At 37.1% G+C, this 19962-nt stretch overlaps 1 protein-coding gene across 1 annotated transcript; it reads left to right on the top strand.

Annotated features, from left to right (window-relative positions):
- The first annotated feature begins 10420 nt into the window (after window positions 1-10420).
- Window positions 10421-13174, top strand: LOC129075724 (NEDD4-like E3 ubiquitin-protein ligase WWP1). The gene has a single exon (XM_054579845.1). The coding sequence runs from the start codon at window positions 10421-10423 to the stop codon at window positions 13172-13174; it is 2754 nt and encodes a 917-aa protein (XP_054435820.1).
- The last annotated feature ends 6788 nt before the right edge of the window (window positions 13175-19962 follow it).

Here is a 19962-nt window from a genome sequence, read left to right as displayed (position 1 = left end):
CCATATGCTCTACAACTAATAATGTATAGGTGCTACCTAGTGACAAAGGTAAAACATTTAAATGTGAATTAACAGTCACAGTGTTCCTGTTCTATTTACAGATGCATTTTTTTTGCGGGGGGGGCGACACACAATATGTTAACACATATAAAAGGTGTACTTAAAGGTATTGGCACAACCACCATATTAAGGTACTTATATTATTTATTTCAATGCATTGCAATATACTTTGGTTTTTAATATGTTTTTGAGCTATGAAACTAAGCCATAAATATAAATTATCAAAATTTGTGAAGAAAAGAAGGAAAACAAACTTATTAGTGTCTTTGGATTTACATGAATAGTTATATTTATATGGTTAATATAATATTAACCATATAATTATAATAATAATTTTATACCTTTAATAAATAATAATTTAAAATAAATAATTTTATACCTTTAATAATAATTTAATAAAATAAATACTTTTTTATATTTTATATATTATTATATAAATAATAATATATAAATTATAAATATATAAATATATATTTATTTATATTTTTATATAAAATAAATTTATTTTTGTATTTATATATTTATTTATAACTAAAATAAATAGTTATAACTAAATATTTATAAATAGTTATAAATAGTTAATAAATAATAATTTAAAATAAATAATTTTATACCTTTAGTAATAATTTAATAAAATAAATACTTTTTTATATTTTATATATTATTATATAAATAATAATATATAAATTATAAATATATATTTATTTATATTTTTATATAAAAATAAATTTATTTTTGTATTTATATATTTATTTATAACTATTTATTTATAAATAAATAATGTAAAGTTATAAATGTAATATATAAATTATAAATATATAAATATATATTTATTTATATTTTTATATAAAAATAAATTTATTTTTGTATTTATATATTTATTTATAACTATTTGTTTATAAATAAATAGTTATAAATATTAAATATTTATAGATATTAAATATATTTATACATAAATATATAAAATATAAATAAATATCTATATAGTATTATAATTTATTAAATTATTTATAATAATTTAGTAAAATAAATGATTTTATACCTTTAATAATTATAATAATAATTTTATACCTTTAATAGTTTATCTAAAGGAATTCCTACAGTAAATATATTTTGAATTCATTTTGACATTAATACCACTAATATTAACAATCTGCACAGATGGTATTATTTGCATGTTCTTTTACTATCTACAGCAAAGAAGACAACACATTTGTACTTTATTTGTATATGCTAAAGTTTTAAATCCAAACTGCTAAACTAAATAATGCTTAATAGTTTAACCCTGATAAATAAAAATGAGAATATGTGTTCACTGGCCTGATTTTAAATGAAGGACTTGTAATAGTCAATTACCTTCTAGGACTTGAGCATCACTTAATTTATTAATAATCACAGCCACTAATTAAACATAGCTTGTTAGGGAAAGAGACAAACCTGCTTATTTGTTGGTCTGGTATCCAGAGGATAATTAATATCTTCATTACTGCCCTATTTCCAGTTCTTTCCAGCTGCTTAACCACCTCTATTGGGCATATAAATCAGTGGTAAGGACTGGCTCTTCCTTAGCCTGAGAGGCAGTGTCCGCATTCATTTTCTCAGTCACGCATTCATCAGTTGTTCCCGAGGACCTTTAAAAGAGCAGGTACTTCTGCTTTGTATTTCCTTCACACTCACTTTACCATAATTTCATGATCTTATCTGTGGTCCTCTTCTACCTAGAAAATTCTATAGGGTAAGGAACTAATTTTCTATTTTTAGTACAGAGTCTTGTACCTATGAAGCCCTCAATAAACATTTTAGTGTTTAAGAAATGAGTGAAACTGTGAAATTAATAAAGTAAATATATGAAATTAACTATGTTTACTAGGTAGTTCTAAGAGGAAAGCATAGTGACTTATTCATGATGTGTGACCTAAAACCAGTTTCAGTAGAAAAGCTCAGAAAAGAGTGAGCAAGGAAGGAACTGTTAGAGAGGAGGTGCCCAAGCACAGCTCTTGCACCCTGACCTCTGTTATACAATACACAGGTCCTTGTGGATAGAAAGATCATCTTAGAAAGAACTGGACATAAAATCCTTTACTATAACAAGGCCTTTGCCTTCAACTTACTGGACCACAGAATCATGAATACAAATTCCCTTAATAATGCTCACAGCAATGATTCTCCTCTTAAAGTGCACCTGAACATACATTTTAAGTTTATTATAATTCTACAATTTAAGGTACCTGGTTTAGAAATTTAATAGAGCCAACGTTTATTTTATTCCATGTTTAAACTAGCACTTACTGAGACCTGTGCCAGACCTTGTGCTAAGCACATACGCCTACTTTACCAATGAGAAAGCTGATGCTCACAGCTTGAACAATTTACCACAGTTGTGCAGCTAATGGGTGGCAGAGGTTGGAAGCCACGCAGCCTGTTTCCTTATACCATTAACTCTACTCTGTGAAATGGATAAAAGTATAATGAAATTTTAATTTCAGTTCAGATTGTTCAAGGACACACTGAGTCAATATCCAAAGTCAAACTTTTGCAGCCATACTGCATATTGTAATGCTGTCCTGGAAAAATGCTGAGTCTCACTGATCGGTGTCCAAAGGCTTTGAGATAAATTATTTATGGCTGAGAAGTTTTAAAGAGAGAAAAGAAGCAGAGTGAAAAACTGTGCTAGAATATTCACATCATTAGAGCACTTTCATGGCCCTTTCCCCCTTTTTCCTAAGGTGAAAGTGTAAAGCTCATTCTGATTGCAGAATTCTTAATTCTCTAAGTGAGGAATCTGCTGTCACTAATGCAAGGTGGGTGGAAATGGAAAATTGCTCACTACTGGCAGGAGAAAAGCCCCAGGGCTGCTACATGGCTGTCAGTGGGAAAAAAAATTAAATATAGTATAAAAAAATAATAGCAGTAGCCAATATCAGGAGGTCATAAAGTATAATGAAGAGTCCAAGTGTAAGAGGTGAGAAAAGTTTACCATAAGGAAAGTATCAGGAATTAGAGTAAGAATCTAAATAAGAAATATAGATGAAACTTAACAGAAAATAAGAACATGTAATATATTACAACTCCTATGTCACTAAGTTTACCATCAGACTCAGGCGGGGAATTTAAATTTTGGTGTACTTAAAACCCCACTTTTTCAAAATAGTCCCTATTGGTCAACGACATATGCATGTTCTCTCTAACTTTGGCCTCTCCTTCATTAAACCTCACCACTCCTTTCGTGTAGACAATATTTTCCCTCATAAATCAACTATTAAATTCTGCATATATTAGGAAAGAGTTGGCAATTAAAAATGCCCAATGAATATTTTACTGCTTATTTGCTAATCCAGTTTGGCAAAGCTGTTGACTTGCGAGGGGTGGGGGCGAGGAAGAGTCCATAAGGAACAGAACAGGATGAGATTTCATGAGGATTCAATGTGGTGACTCATTGTTGGTGGAGGCTGGAAGGAGGAAGGCGACTGGTCCAGATTACATATACAAACAAATCCGCAAAGATTTTGCTAAAATCCTTGAGGTCCAATGAGTTTTGATATGCATATATTTTTTTAGAATTTAAGGTGTTCATTATTATTAGCTATTTTTATATGAAAACTATAGGACACCAAAGTTTAGACTCAGTTACATTGCAAACAGAAGATATTCAGTGCTTGTTGAATTTAACATAATTTAGGGATATTATATGTGGACTGCCAAGTAATTTAAATAATTTTTTAGGCAGTCATCAAATGTCAAATTTACTTATCCAAGTAAATTCATAATTTATCTTAATGCATCTCAGAATCCTTTCTATCTTATTACCAAATATATTATTGATTCCCAGAAATATACATATGCATATCTATATAAAATTTCACATGGCAGAATATTTCTCTTTGGTGGACTACTATTATTAATTACCTGTGAAGTTATTTAGGCTAGTAATCATCTAAAAACAATGAAAATAATTTATATTCATCTTTGCCTTATAATTACTAATTGTGCTTTATACAGTAATTAACCTCTTAATTTTATGTTATTCTCTTTTTCTGTAAGAGAATGGACTTAAAGGAGGGGCAGAGTCCATTTATGAGGCCATTCATTCATTCATTCACTCACTTATGGTATTTTACATTTCTACTGTATGCCAACCATTATTTTAAGGACCATAGATATATCTAAGAATTATATTCAAAGTATTTAACCATGGGTACCCTGGGCACCAGGTAATCAGAGCAGACACTGACCAAAGAGCACCCTGGAAATGATTGCATGTAAAACATAGTCCATGTCCCCATTTAGTGAGGGACATTGATGAGGTAATAGGCAGTCACCAAACAGAATGTAAACTCATCTAAAAAAGTAAACACAGAACAGTAAAACTTCTTCAAGTAATACGTGAAGTTGTTTTCTCCCTATTTTATAGCCTACTCCATAACTCTTGACTCATTAAAAAACCATAATCCACCATAATAAGACCAGCAACACTGAAAGGAAAAGAAATCAACAGAGACAAGAGGGTGAGGAGGAAGCGGGGGCAGGGAAAAGGAAGGGAAGGGGAAAGTCAAGGAACATATAGCAAGGACTCATGGACAAAACCAAAGGGGAAGGACTGAGGGAGGGAGGGAGGGAGGGAGGGAGGGGACAAGGCAAAGTGGTGGGGGGGAGGCAGAGACAAATGTATTTAAAAAGTAAATAAATAAATAAATAAATAAAAGATTTTTAAAAAAAGAAAAAATAAATTAAAATTAAAAAAAAACAAGCAAACCCCCCCCAAAAAACATAACCCAGAGGCACCTAAATAACCAAAAATTGTTAGCTTTAGACCATGTGATTGGATTTTAAATCATTTTAAGGAACTTTTCAAAAGAGTTAACTTTTGAAGTTAGTAACTTTTAAATATACAATATAAGTTTCTCACAGCTGTTCAATCATTCAGTTAAACCTACCTTAAATATTTGTTTTCTTTCAAGTTCCCATATTTTAATGTAGCATGTAAAAGTTACCATATGGATTATATTTTATTTTACATATGCATTCAGAAAATGTGATTCTCTAAGACACTTATCAAATACATAAGAAATTAAAGCAAAGAAAAATCGTCATTTTTACCTGAATAAATCAAATAAGTTACCTGCCACTCCATTTGCTCTTATGTGAGGACTTAGTCAGAAATACTTAGCTCTGACTTGGCTCAGTGGGTTGGGTCCCTTCCCATAGAGTGAAGGTCGCTGGTTAGATTCCAGGTCAGGTCACAAGCCTGGGTTGTGGGTTCAGTCCCTGGATGGGGCATGTATGAGAAGCAAAAGAAGGAACAAACAGTTGATGTTTCTCTCTCTCTTTTTTCCCTCACTTCCTCTCTCTCTAAAAATAAATAAAATCTTTAAAAGAAATGTTCAGAGAGTTTAAGGAGCAATGCTTTTCTCCTAATTTCTAAGACTTAAGTGGAAAATTTTTTATGTGTAAGGCTCTTAAATATTCTCAGGGTACTAATTAAAGTTGTTAATTATTTTTGAATGAAATAATTTGTTCAAAATGTAATTTTTACTCCTGTAATAAAATGTCTGGATGTGTATTTTCTAAAAATATTTCTAGACATGGAGGAAAAAATTAGAAGTCAAGCTCTAATGCATAAACCAAAGCTATATGCAGATTAACGATACTTAGAAAAAAATATATGTACAAACACACATTCTAGGCCCACTAGTTAGTATGTGTTCCCTAGGTGGCCCGCCTTATTTATTGAAATATGAGAACATGTTTTATGTTTTTCTTCTTAAACGTATCATTAGGTACATTATGCAACATGTGTGGTGCATTGCAGATATTGCTTTGACTTGTAATTTCCCCTAGGTGGCGGTCTTTTCAAAGAAGAGATGCCAGCATCGCTACCTAAGATAATTGAGCTTGTATGGGCACCAATATTTATTTACACACTACGCTAGCAACTATTTTCATGGGGCGTGGGGCAGAGGAGACAATATGATTTTAAACTATGTCTCCAAAATATTGCAAAATTGAAGAGATGGATATATCTACTTTAAACATGTAAATAAATATTTGAGAAAAGACTTTTCAAAACCATTGGTGTGAATTAAGCTGAGATTTTGGTTAATTATGGAGAAGGCTGAAGCATTTTACCCAAATCTCGCTTTCTGGGCTGCCGATAGTTCCTTTTTTAAAACCCTGACATTATTATTTAATTAAATGTTTCATTGATCTATTTAGATTAGTAATTTTTTTCATGTTGTGCGCAATTGCTCTTTTGTGGGTATTTCACTGGTAAATGAGTGGGTGGGTGGTAAACGAGGTGGGTGAGCAAGGTGAAGCCCACTTACATTTTAGATGTTTTCATAATACATTTTAAAAGAGAAAGAGACAGTAACGTAAAAAGGATTAGACTACCTTGTTGCACGTGAATGATATGGTTGAAAAATATTTTAAAATTCAGAAAGATAAAATTTTCTTTCTCTTCCCACATTCTTCTTACTCTAACATCTACCTTCTAAGACACTCACACATTCACACTTGATATTTGCATATATAAACTTAGCTTTCTTCTGTTTTGGAATTTATCTTTTGTTTTTGTTTTGTTTTGTGTTTAAGTTTTCCATTACTCTATCCTAATGTTTAACCTTCAAGAGATGCAGGACTGGCAGTTACAAAGCAGGTCTCCAGCATCTGTCTCCTAAATGTCACCACAGAGTAATTTGAAGTATCCTAGAATCCTTCAAAGGAAACAGATATAGAATTAAAGTAGCAATTAATGTTTACGTAGCTCTTTGCAAGGCAATTTCATACTTATTATATACTTTGACACTTGTATAACCCTGAGCAGTCAGAAAGAAGGAACTACCATCATTCCCATTTTACAAGTGAATAATTTTTTAATGGGTCTTTCATTACGATAAATTGGTAACTGAAAAACCAGGACTCAAAGCTATTTCTTTTTCCTTTGTAAACTTGCTGGTTTTGGCTGTATCCAGCTCTTTTCAATAAGACCCAAATTCTGTCCCCACGGACTTTCCTTGGCTTCTACCTGCCCACACATAACATTAATATACTGCTGTATTTAACAAGAGGAGCTGTTTCAAAATTAAAGTGAAGTTTCTCTGACTAAACAGCCCCTGGGAAGGGAGTTATTGAACCAACTTATAAGAAGCTCTCGCTTTCCCTTTGGTACCCTGAGCCGAGGCCACCAACAATAAAGCAAAGGAGCAGCATACTTCAACTAAAACTTTCACCAGAGTCCATTTGGATCTTTGACAGAGTAATTTCCATGTCTTTCGCAATCTCATCCTTGGCCACTACTCAAAGTGCAAAGTCCATTTTCCCCTCCCCTGCTATCTCAGTTAATCAATCCATCCTCCCCAAAGTCTCACTGGGCCCCCTCTAACTGCTCGTCACACCGTTGCTTTCCTCCTACAGTGCTAACCCTGTTACCTTTGAACACCTCCAGTCAGGGCCAGCTACACGATTTGTAGAGCCCAGTGCAAAATGTAAATGTGGCTCCCTGATATAAAACACAGGGTTACGGGGAAGCTTTTTTCTTTCTTCCGTGGACTCTTTCTAAACCAGTCACAGTGGTTTTAAAAAATTTATTTAATGCCATGCTTCTCCAGGGGAGAAGCCAGTTGGCCCCTCACAGGAACCCAGTGAACTCCATGGCTTCCGGTGTCTAGGGCCTTTGTCTAGTGCCCTGCTTGGGGCAGCAACAGCTGCTGGCAGTGCAGGGTGTGGGGCAGAGGTGGCTGAAGTCTTGTCCGGAAACAGTGGGGAGTCAAGACAACAGGTGGCACTTGAACCAGGATGGCTATGAATGTGGCCTAACACAAAATCATAAATTTACTTAAAACATTAGACTTTTTCTTTGTGTGTGATCATGAGTCGCAATGTATTTCATGTGTGGCCCAAGACAATACTTGTTCTTCCAGTATGGCCCAGAGAGGCCAAAAGGTGGGACATCCCTGAGTGAGGTGAGAGGCAAGGTTCTCGGCCCCTGCATATTCTCCGTTGTCTCAACAGATAACACTTACAAAACACAAATTCAAAGATAAAATTAATAAGAATTTCAAGGTGATGTAAAGCCCCACGTACGGAGTCTCCTTTTGAGAACAGGCCCCTGTCTGAGAGCACAGGGAGCACCCTCAGGGGCCAGGCCTGCCCCCTCATGGGAAACAGCTTCTCCAGCATTCTCAACCTTTTCCCGGACCCTGCCTTCTGGCTTCATGAAATCTGGTGCCCCTACAAAGAACTTGGCTTTCTTTGATGCTGCCTGACTGAGGCCACACTGCTTATTTTCTCCTGTTCATGGGACTGGGCTGGGGCTGGGAGGCGTAACTCCAGCCCTACATGTTGCCCACTTACATACCATTGTCCTTTCAAACTTAGGTAAATGAGGTGCACAATGTGACGGTGACCTTAGCCCCTCTACACATCTCTTTTTCATCTGTTGTACACTGTCTACCTTCCACTGATCGTTGCCTCCAGAGCACAAACTTCCTCTCCGTTGTCAAATCCTGCCATCCTCCCAGCTATGTTGGAAACTCAAATACAAGCTGCTATTTCACAGGTGTTTGACCTCAACCCCATTGGCCTTCCAATTTCCCTTAGTTACTTAATTTTGTCATCGTACCTTTGGTCTTCTCATAACCATGAACCGCTAGGCCAATGAAATCTTAAATTTGAACTTCCTTTTCTTTGGCAATTTTCTTCTCTTATTCTGTTCTCTAACCCCTTATTCTCATAAAGACTGATGCAGCCTTTTAGAGAAGAAAGGATTCTTTGGATGCAACAGAAATAAGTTTTGATTTCGCCTTGAGAGTTTTAAATTGTCCCATATCAAATCGTCCCATGTCTTATGCTTCACAGCTTTTGCAGTTGATGTCATGTGTTTTTGATCATATTTCCAATCTTTTTACTACAATTCTAGAAATTTGAGGAAGGGGAACACGCTTTCTTCTCCACTCTCCATCCTGCCAGCTCTTCATGTAGGCTTACTACACATTTTTCTTGACCTCACTGAGACTCTCAGACTCTCCAACACATTTTTTCTTTTACTCTGCCAAGTCCTTTCTGGCTTTATTTTAATCAGTAATATGTCTAAATTTCATGATTACTGTACTTACTTTTTGAAACTATCCTCAAACCCTGGTTTTTTTCCATTAAATCAGCCCAGAAAAACATGAGCTCTGGGTCAATAGCAATGATCAGAAATGGTACTAATCATTGCATGCTTCACATTTCTTCTAATGTCATCTTCACAGTGATCTTATGAGGTAGACGTAGTTATTCCTAACTTACAAATAAGGAAATTGAAGATCCTCAAGTTTCAATAACTTTTTCGTGTTATTTCTGAAGTTAGAATCTATGATTTTAAAAATTTAGTGTATGAAAATACTATCCAGAGAACTTACTGAGATTTCCAGGTCTCACCTCAAAGATTCTGACTTGGGAGGGTTTGCAAGTGGGATGATATTATGCATGTTTAACAAGCTCCCAAGATAACTCTGACTGCAAATCTCATTTGAGGCTCTCATAACTGTTCCTTCAGTAGGTCTTTATTTGGACTGTCCCTGGAGAGGGAGGTTTTCTGGAGAAGGGAAGTTTTCATTTTTCTCTTGGGCCCTCCAGTCCTGTTGCTATTGCCTTCTGTTAACAAAGTGTGATTATAATAATCTGTCTAAAATCAAATTAAATTTTAAAAATAAATCATATAATGACTAACATAGAATATACTATCAGTCAATTATGTAAAAAATAGTTGCATTTAAGCTATTGGCTTTATTTAGAAGCACAGGATTAGTTACCAGCAATTCTAATGCCTTTTTTTTTTTAACTAATTTCAACCATAGTGACTTTTAACAAAAATTTTTACCAACCCCAAAATATGTGGATATGCCTCTAGTTCTGACCATGAGACAATAAAACATGTAGAGACATGCATTGCCTTTTCTATATAATTATTCACATAGTGGCTAAGAGTTAGAAGAACAACATTCTAAAACTTACTGTAATGAGGCGGTGGGGCGGGTGCGGGGAGGGCCGGGTGGCGACAGCCCTTCTGAGCGGCCTCCCACTGCCTGGCAGGGGCCGCACCTGCAGCAAGAAGGAGGTCGTGGGCAACGAGGGCTAAGGCGCCACCGCCGCCACCGCTGCCACCGCCGCCACCGCCGTAAGCTGGGGAGCCGGTTTGTCTCCTCGCTAAACTATGAGCTCCTTGAAAGAAGGAATCGTGTCTTACTCATCTTTATATCCCCAGCATCCAGTACAGCTCCTGGCACAGATTCCTGAAATCCGTTTGTGTTGATGCTGAAGCTCCAGTCATCGCCGCTGCTGCATACCGTTCCATCGTGTTCAAGCTGAATTGTGGGACATGGCCTCCGCTTCACCAAGGTCTGATACTAGTAATAACCACAGTGGAAGGTTACAGTTACAGGTAATTGTTTCTAGTGCCAAACTAAAAAGAAGAAAGAACTGGTGTGGAACAGCAACATATACAGAAGTAGTTGTAGATGGAGAAATTAAGAAAACTGCAAAATCCAACAGTTCTAATCCAAAATGGGATGCACAACTAACTGTAAATGTGACCCCACAGACCACAATGGAATTTCGAGTTTGGAGTCATCACATTTTGAAAGCAGATGCTTTATTAGGAAGAGCAACAATAGATCTGAAAGAGGCTCTGTTAATACACAACAGAAAGTTGGAAAGAGTGAAAGAACAATTAAAACTTTGCTTGGAAAACAAGAATGGTATAGTGCAAACTGGTGAATTAATGGTTGTGCTGGATGGATTGGTGATTGAGCCAGAATACCTAAAAAGCTGCAGCTCACCTCCAGCCGTAGAAACACAGCAAACTGGTGATGCCTTACATGAAAATGGAGAGCCATCAGCCAGGACAATGACCAGGCTGGCTCCTGGAGGTCTAAATGGAATAGATAACCATGTACCTTCCAACACTGCGGTGCAAAATTCATGCTGTTCACATGTAATTAATGGAGACAGTGCACCTTCATCTCCATCTCAGGCAGGGGCCAGACCTCCAAGCACACCAGCTCCCAAACCACTCACCTCTGAGCCAGCCAGTGACGCTGGTAATGGAGAATCAACCTCACTTGCACCAACTGCTGGCCCTCCTGCCACAGGGACTGCAGTGGTCCCTGAGGATGGCACCTCCTCATCACGTTGCATTGGGACCACTGGTGAGGAGGCCACTGTTCCAGAAGTGCCCGTGTCCTCGGAGCACAATGGATGCGTCCTCTCTGATGGCATGACATCCGGGTCTGGGGCCGATGGTGACCCAGACCCTGCTGCCTCTGCTCCTCGAAATAGCTCTGCCTTCGAAGCAGTCAAGTTAAGGCCGCAGGGTGGGTGTGTGGAGCGTGGGAGGAATGCCGGCACGGAAACCCTGCCCTCGGGGTGGGAGCAGAGGAAAGACCCTCATGGGAAAGCCTATTACGTGGATCATAATACTCGAACGACCACGTGGGAGAGACCACAGCCTTTACCTTCAGGCTGGGAGAGAAGAGTAGATGACCGTGGCAGGGTGTACTACGTGGACCACAATACCAGGACAACCACATGGCAGCGGCCGACCCTGGAGTCACTGCGGAACTTTGAACAGTGGCAGTCACAGCGCAGCCAGCTGCAGGGTGCCCTGCAGCAGTTTAACCAGCGCTACCTCTACTCGGCTTCAGTGTTAGCTGCAGAAAATGATCCCTATGGGCCTTTGCCACCGGGTTGGGAAAAAAGAGCGGATTCAACAGACAGAATTTACTTCGTGAATCATAACACAAAAACCACCCAATGGGAAGATCCAAGGACTCAAGGCTTCCTGAACGAAGAGTCCCTGCCAGAAGGCTGGGAGATTAAATATACTCGGGAAGGTGTGCGGTACTTCGTCGATCATAACACCAGAACAACAACGTTCAAAGATCCTCGCAATGGGAAATCATCTGTAACTAAAGGAGGTCCACAGATTGCATATGAACGCAGCTTTAGGTGGAAGCTTGCTCACTTCCGTTGCTTGTGTCGGTCCAACGCACTACCCAGTCACCTAAGGATCAACGTGTCCCGGCAGACATTGTTCGAAGATTCCTTTCAGCAGATTATGGCATTAAAACCCTATGACTTGAGGAGGCGATTATATGTAATTTTTAGAGGAGAAGAAGGACTTGATTATGGTGGTTTAGCAAGAGAATGGTTTTTCTTGCTCTCACATGAAGTCCTGAATCCCATGTACTGCTTGTTCGAGTACGCAGGCAAGAACAACTACTGTCTACAGATCAATCCCGCATCCACCATCAATCCGGACCACCTTTCCTACTTCTGCTTCATAGGTCGCTTCATTGCCATGGCACTTTTCAATGAAAAGTTTATTGATACTGGTTTCTCTCTACCATTCTACAAGCGTATGCTAAGTAAAAAACTGACAATTAAGGATTTGGAGTCCATTGATACTGAATTTTATAATTCCCTTATCTGGATAAGAGACAACAACATTGAAGAATGCGGCTTAGAAATATACTTTTCTGTTGATATGGAGATTTTGGGAAAAATTATCTCACATGACCTGAAGCTGGGAGGTGCCAATATCCTGGTGACTGAGGACAACAAAGACGAGTACATTGGTTTAATGTCAGAATGGCGTTTTTCTCGAGGAGTGCAAGAACAGACCAAAGCTTTCCTGGATGGTTTCAATGAAGTTGTTCCTCTTCAGTGGCTGCAGTACTTTGATGAAAAAGAATTGGAGGTTATGCTCTGTGGCATGCAGGAGGTGGACCTGGCCGACTGGCAGAGGAATACTGTGTATCGGCATTACACAAGAAACAGCAAGCAGGTCATTTGGTTTTGGCAGTTTGTGCAGGAGACAGATAATGAGGTCAGAATGCGTCTACTACAGTTTGTCACAGGGACCTGCCGCCTGCCTCTTGGAGGCTTCGCTGAGCTCATGGGAAGTAATGGGCCTCAAAAATTTTGCATTGAAAAAGTTGGGAAAGACACCTGGTTACCAAGAAGCTACACATGTTTTAATCGCTTGGATCTGCCACCGTATAAGAGTTATGAGCAACTGAAGGAGAAACTTCTTTTTGCAATAGAAGAAACAGAAGGGTTTGGACAAGAATAAATGAGGCTTCTCATCTTGGAGAACTCTGGCGTTCACATACCCCAGCCAAGAAAAATTGCACAGATAAGTGGAAATAAGATGTTCATTCTGGTCAGTGAATTTTCTGAACGTCTCACAGTACATATGTTATCTGTTCTTACACAGAAATATGCAAAAGAACTCATCCTTTTCTACTTTATTATTCCTTTGAACCGATTGACCAGGAAAAAGATCACCCTTAAATTTTGAAGCAAGAGACTTTATTAAGAATAAGTATCTACATTAGCGTGCCAGGAAGTGGTTCTAGTTTTATGAAGCTGCTCGGCTCCATCACCACAGCAGCGCTCCTGCGGAAGCAGTCTGGCTGGCTTCACCTCCGTTCTGCCTCCTCACGCGACATATCCCATGTGGTGTGTGCAGTTTGTGTATCTGTTCAGGAAGGTACTGAAGCCTAGGCCAAATCTGAGTTTGAGTATGTTAACTAATGCTGCTGGCTTTTCTAAAGACAGGTGCTCAAACCTGTCAATTTATTTTAAAGAAATACAATAGTTGAAAATTTCCCCTTTCTGCTACACACTAAGGTAATGCAGTCAAAGTAATGAATGAAAGCATACTTATGTGAAAGTCATTTACTAACCAGACCCAGAACCATTCAGTCTAGTCTAGAAATGAGAAGGAATCCATTGAAAAGCATAGAGTTTTGTTTACGTTCCTTCAGGATACTAGGTGTTTGTGGGATTAAAAGAATCAGGCATGTCCTGTACTTTTGTTTTTAAATGTGATGGTCTTTAAATTTAATTCATAATAAATTGATGCAATTTGGAAAAAGAAAACTTACTGTAATGAAATCTTACTTAAAAACAATAAAAATAGACATATGACATTAAATGTATTAATAGAAGAAACAGCCAGCATTTTGTTTTTTTGTTTAATAACCTATGATTTTTCTGGCTTATTGATAATCTATGCATTGTAAAGACTACTGACCTTGAAAGTCTGGGATTCTGTGTTCCTTATATGGAGTTTCACTCTTACAACCATTGTACTTGCACGTATACTTGTTTTAATTGCACTAATTGTATTCAAAAGTCTTGAGTGTATCTCAAATGTTATATTTCATTTTTTTTCTTGTCAGTGGCTGCTTTATTCGATGGAGACAGCTGGGGTAGCATATGTTCCCTTAAAAGAAACCTTTAAAATTTAAAATTTGGAGAGCACATTTTTAAAATTCACCAAAAAGTAAGGATGCACTTTGCTTCTCATGAGACTTATGAGCTCTCTGGAAGAATTCATACATCAACATATAGGAAGCCTCACTCTATACATGAAGGTGCACTGTAATAGGATCAAGTCCAGAAATATTTCATTAACTTTTACCACAATTTTATATAAATCATTTAAATTAATGACATTATATGTCTTCATTTAAAAATCAAAGTTAATAATGCTTGCCTTAGAGTATATTTTTTAAGATCAAATGAAGTGATGAAAACACGTTGATGAATGTAGGAGGCAAGAGAAGGGAGAAATAGTGTTCATTGGGCATCCATTGTGTTCTGGGCTTTATGCCAGACACATCACATGTGTATTTTTAATTTAATATTCATAATTCACTCAGTAGAGTAGGTATATTATTCCATATGTTAAGGAAAGTATACTACGGCTCTAAGAAATTAGTGGTTTGTTTAAGACCACAAAGTAAATTGTGGAGCCTTGATTAGCAAATTCCTTTGATTCCACCTTCCAAATCCAACCACTTCTCATCACCTCTACTATTGCCACCCTGGTGCAAGTTACCACCTTTTCTTCCCAGGACTATTGCAATAGCTTAACTCTACCCTAGTTTTGCTTTTGTCTCCCTATAGTTTGTTTTTAACATGTAGAAGGAAAACCTTTTAAAATGTGTCAGATTATTCAAACCTCTGCTCAAAACCCTCAGATAAAGTCCTAACTCATTCAGAATAAATGCCAATTTCCTTGAGGAACCATACAGCCCCTGTATTATCTGGGCTCTTATCTTCTGTTACTTCTTTGGCTTTGATCTCTTAACATTCTCTTATTGGCAGGCTGCATCCAGCTGCACTGGCCAGTTGCACCCCTCTGCCTAGACTTGCAGTTCCTCAAACATTGCTGCCATGCTCCTTCTTGATCTTGTCTTTCCCTAGCTGTCTTCATGTATCTCTTCTTCATCTCTTTCAAATCTTGCTCAAATGTCACCTTCTTAATGCAGCTTTACCTAAGTGCCTCATACCCAACTCTCCCATTGCAACTCCCTCTCCCTTGCTTTATTTATCTTTTCTTTGTAATAGAGCACCATCTGCCACAGGAAATATATTGTTTTGACAGTTTATCCTAGTTCTCCACTAGTAGATAAGCATCTTGAGTACAGGTACTCTTAATGTGTTTTTACACTGTTGCACCCCCCTTGGGCATTGCCCAAAGTTGAGCTCCTATCCTGTAATTGCCCTTGGATGAAGGTGATCTTCCTAGCCAACATAAGTCCCTTCCCTGGGGGAAACCCCCGCTCAGTGACTGGTGGGTGAGAGTCTGAAGGCCCAGACCCCTTGCCACAGTCTGAGGCAACTCTGAAGGGCCACTCCGTTTAAGAGCTCCCAGGAGCCAGACCGAGATTTTTCACAACCCTGTTATAATTCCTCTTTTTCCTTCTGTACAATTCTGCTTCTTTCACTTTTTTTCAAAATGTTGTTCCTAAGAGTATTCCCCAATAAGGTCCCTGAAAGCAAATCTTCATTTCAGACTTTCTTTCCTTGGGACCCCTATCCATACATCAGAATCAACAAAAATTATGGCATACAATAAATAGGTGTTTCAGTAAATATATTTTGAATCAAAAATAAATGAATGAATGAAGAAAATAGAGTAGAACAGAATAGGATAAAATAAAATAGGATAATGGTTAAGAATTTGGACCTAGAGTCAAGAAGATCTGTGTTTGAATCACCATTCTGCCTCTTAATTTCCATGATTTAGGATTATTTACATAACAATGAATTTTCCTCATCCATTAAAGAGATCATAACATTCCTTCTCAGAAAATATTTGTTGGAGTGAATGAGATAAAGCATATAAAATTCCCATCCTAGTGTATGGAACATTTAAGTCCTTAATAAATACTATAAAATAATTATTACTGTTACTATTTATGAAAGAGATGTAACCAACTTTCTAAATGAAAAGTTCTTTCTGTAACATGGTTCAAATCTATTATCAGGTCAGAATAAATGGAGACACTTTTCACTATCATTCTTAGGAAAGTATATGTAAGAGTGAAAGTGAGAAATATGAAAATAGTCATGATGGACACAGTGAAATAGATTAAATAAGACTATATTCACAGACTTCTGGAACAGGAAAAAAATGTACAGTAACAGTAAGTATTATAATTCTGTTCAAGTGCTTAAAAGGGCAAGTAGTCCAGCCTGTATTTCTAGGCTGGATTTAACCAGTCATTTCAAAGCTGTTTGTCACCTAAATGAGTCTAATAAATAAGTATGAGGGAATACTTCAAGATCTCTCACTGAATTTTGTTCCAGTGTCTAATCACTCGACACTATGAGATTCTCCTTCAAATAACTTTCAATCTATATCTAGAATTTTAATCTATTTCATGCACTTTTGGCTACTATACTAGTGCAGGACCACTAATCTCCCTCCTTTGAGCCTCAACATCAGTACTTTAATTAACTGAGTTATTTATTGAAACTTGTGCCAAGTGTTGGACTGGGCTTGCCGACAAGTTCTGATTCATGATTCTCCTTACTGTTCTCTGACCTCCTTGGAGTCCCCAAGTCCCTTTCATCTTTTCTAATAGTCTCATTTCCATTTTTGTTGATCTTCTTTGAATGAGCTCCAATTTCTCTACAACTTTCATAAATGCTTAAGGAAAGCCTCGATTATTGCCAAATATGGGAGAAAGATTACTATTCATGATAAGCTTGTCATACTCCTATTAATACACTCCAGCATAATGTTAGCTTTTTAAATAATTGCTTTATGCTGCTGAATCATTCTATTTGTGTTATATAATACATTTTAAGCCATTTCCCCCACTTAGTACTTGAGCACACAAAGTCTTTCTTAAACCAATTGATTTTTTTGGTTTCTTTTTGTACCATTTTTCATTTAAACTTACTAAAATCACTCCTAGTTTTTTAAAAATATTTTTTACATGTCAAGTTAAATTCTCATAATACTCATCCTTTTTATATTTAAAGATTTTATTTATTTATTTTTAGACAGAGGAGAAAGGAGGGAGAAAGAGAGAGAGAAGCAGTAATGTGTAGTTGCTTCTCATGTGCCCCCTACTGGGGACCTGGCCCACACCCAGGCATGTGCCCTGACTGGGAACTGAACTAGTGACCCTGTAGTTTGCTGGCCAGAACTCAATACACTGGGCCACACCAGCCAGGGCTCACCCTTTTTAGAATTAGCAATTCTTCATAGTTCAGTTCAATTCAACTCAATATTTGGCACCTGGTATTTACCAGGTATTGTGCTAGATATAAATACTGTAAAATTGGATAAACATATGCCTTATTAAGAAGTTCTCAACATAGAGTTGACAGAAAATTCCAAGTGCCAAAATAGAAGAATGCATACATTCAAATAAAGGCCAATTGATAGACTTCCCGGTGGAGCTGATGCTAACCTGCTCTGCAATGGTTAAATAGGAATTAAGTAATGAGGAGTGTAGGAGAAGAGCATCCCAGACCTCTAAACAATCAAATATTTAGAGGCTTATATCAGTAAATGTATGTGAGGACTATAAACAGCTTCTCATCATTAGTATAAAATGTAAGCTGAGGAATGGTGAGATAGTTAAAGTTTATTTCAACATTTCTAAGGAACTACTAAAACATTACATAACCTTTGGCCGTCTGGTGTGAGCGTCCTTAGTACAGCTGATCCTCATTAATTGCGGATTTCATATTTGTATATTTGCCTACACTCTCAAATTTATTGGTAATCATGAAATCAATACGCAGGTGCTTTTGTGGACATTTGTGAACATGTGGAGAGTGGTAAGAAATTGAAGTCACTCAAGCGGCAACATGCCTAGCTGAAAATCAGATAAGGTGACTCCGCCTCCTCAATATTTCTTATCTCTTATACTACAAACAAGTATCCCTTTGGAGGTCTATTTAGTGCCACGTGTTTTGTATTTTCGTGTTTTCTGTTGGTGATTTCATGACTTAAAATGGCCCCAAGTGGAGCACTCAAGTGCCATGTAGTGTTCCTAAGTGCAAAAAGGCTGCACTTTATGGAGAAGCTATGTCTGTTAGATGAGCTCCCCATTAAGAAGGCTAAACTAACAAGAAGTAAGCCGCATCTCCAAACAGAACTGTGGCACTGCCTAAACGTAAATTTCATCCACATAAAGGCAGAAAGGTTCATGAGTAAATGTTGCACCTAAAAGGGAGCAGCTGCGCTCACTCTAGGAAAATGCATGCTTTGAAGCTATGTTCAACACAGTGAAATTAATTTCATGCTGACCGAATGGCTTCTGGGTACATGGCTTTGTGCGAGGGTCAATTATGGACAGCCCAGCCTCTGCCCACAAGAAGTTTAAAATCTAGTAAATATTTGATGAGAAGACAATTATTATAATGTAAATTACAGAGGCACAAAGAGAAGGGATTAAAGTGCTTTGGAGTTTTAATGGGAATGGAGATTACTTAGTAATGAGGAAAAGAATATCAGGAAAAAAGAAAAAAACGCCTCCTGAGGGTGATGATTTCCAAGCTGAACCTTGGAAACAACATGTTCAAAATCAGGAAAACACAAGGTATATTAATAGAAGAAGGTATCCCATTTGCTTGGAGTACAGATTAGGTGAAGTTAAGAAGCAGGAAATGTGACTAGAAATGTAGATTGCCATCTGAAATGCAGTTGGAGATTGTTGAGCAAAGAAATAATATGTGGAACACTCTGCTTTAGGAAGTTTCATATTATGGCACTTGCTGGAGGAGCACATGGAATAGGTACGTGGGTTGACATATAATTCCTGAGAGAAATTTTGAGGCCTACAAAAGGGTGGTGGCAGGAGGAATAGAAAGGAGGACAGTTGGCATACTTAGTAAGTACAGCCGAACTAGGAACTTTACAGCCAAAGTTCCTAGAAGAATGGGCCAGCCATTCATAGTCATAGGAAATGCAATCTAATAAATTTCATTTCCTTCAATCTGAGTTTAACATATCAACAGACGTTTAGGTGGAAATATACAAGTGAGTAGTAGTTGGTAAATTGGATGTGAATCATGAGAGAAATTGGAGTAGGGTTGATTTTTGGGAGATACCTGCTTTTAAAAAATCTTAAATACTATATAATGAAGATTCTTCCACTATAAAGTGCAAGTAATATGTTAAAAATGTAGAAATGTATGTACATATATGTATGATATAGCACATATATGTTGCTATATATGTGTTCACCTGTGTTTTTTCATTGAATTCTCAGTGGAATTCTGTGGATAAGTCACTATAGAATGAAGAAGAAGAGAACTTTTTCATTTAGAAATCAGAAAGAAAAAAAATATGAGAAAATGCACTCCCTCCAAAAAGAATGAGAAAGATAAAAATGGGGCTGAAGGGTAGTGGAAAAGTTTCTTAAATTTCTAAGACTCTTTCCCTGCCTTTGCCTTAGTCCAGATGCCTATAATTTCTTATCTGGATTATTAGAAATACAATCTAACTGGTTTTCCCGCCTTTCAGTTAGTTCATCAATGTTCCATTCACCTGACAGACTGATCTTTACAGTTTCAGCTATAATCTATTGCCACTCGGCTTAA

The sequence above is a fragment of the Pteronotus mesoamericanus genome, unplaced genomic scaffold (genome assembly GCF_021234165.1).
Source record: "Pteronotus mesoamericanus isolate MK-2021 breed Mesoamerican mustached bat unplaced genomic scaffold, CSHL_Meso_final contig_56, whole genome shotgun sequence".
NCBI lineage: Eukaryota > Metazoa > Chordata > Mammalia > Chiroptera > Mormoopidae > Pteronotus > Pteronotus mesoamericanus.
The sequence above is the reverse complement of the archived record's forward strand: the minus strand, read 5'-3'. Positions and strand labels throughout refer to the sequence as shown.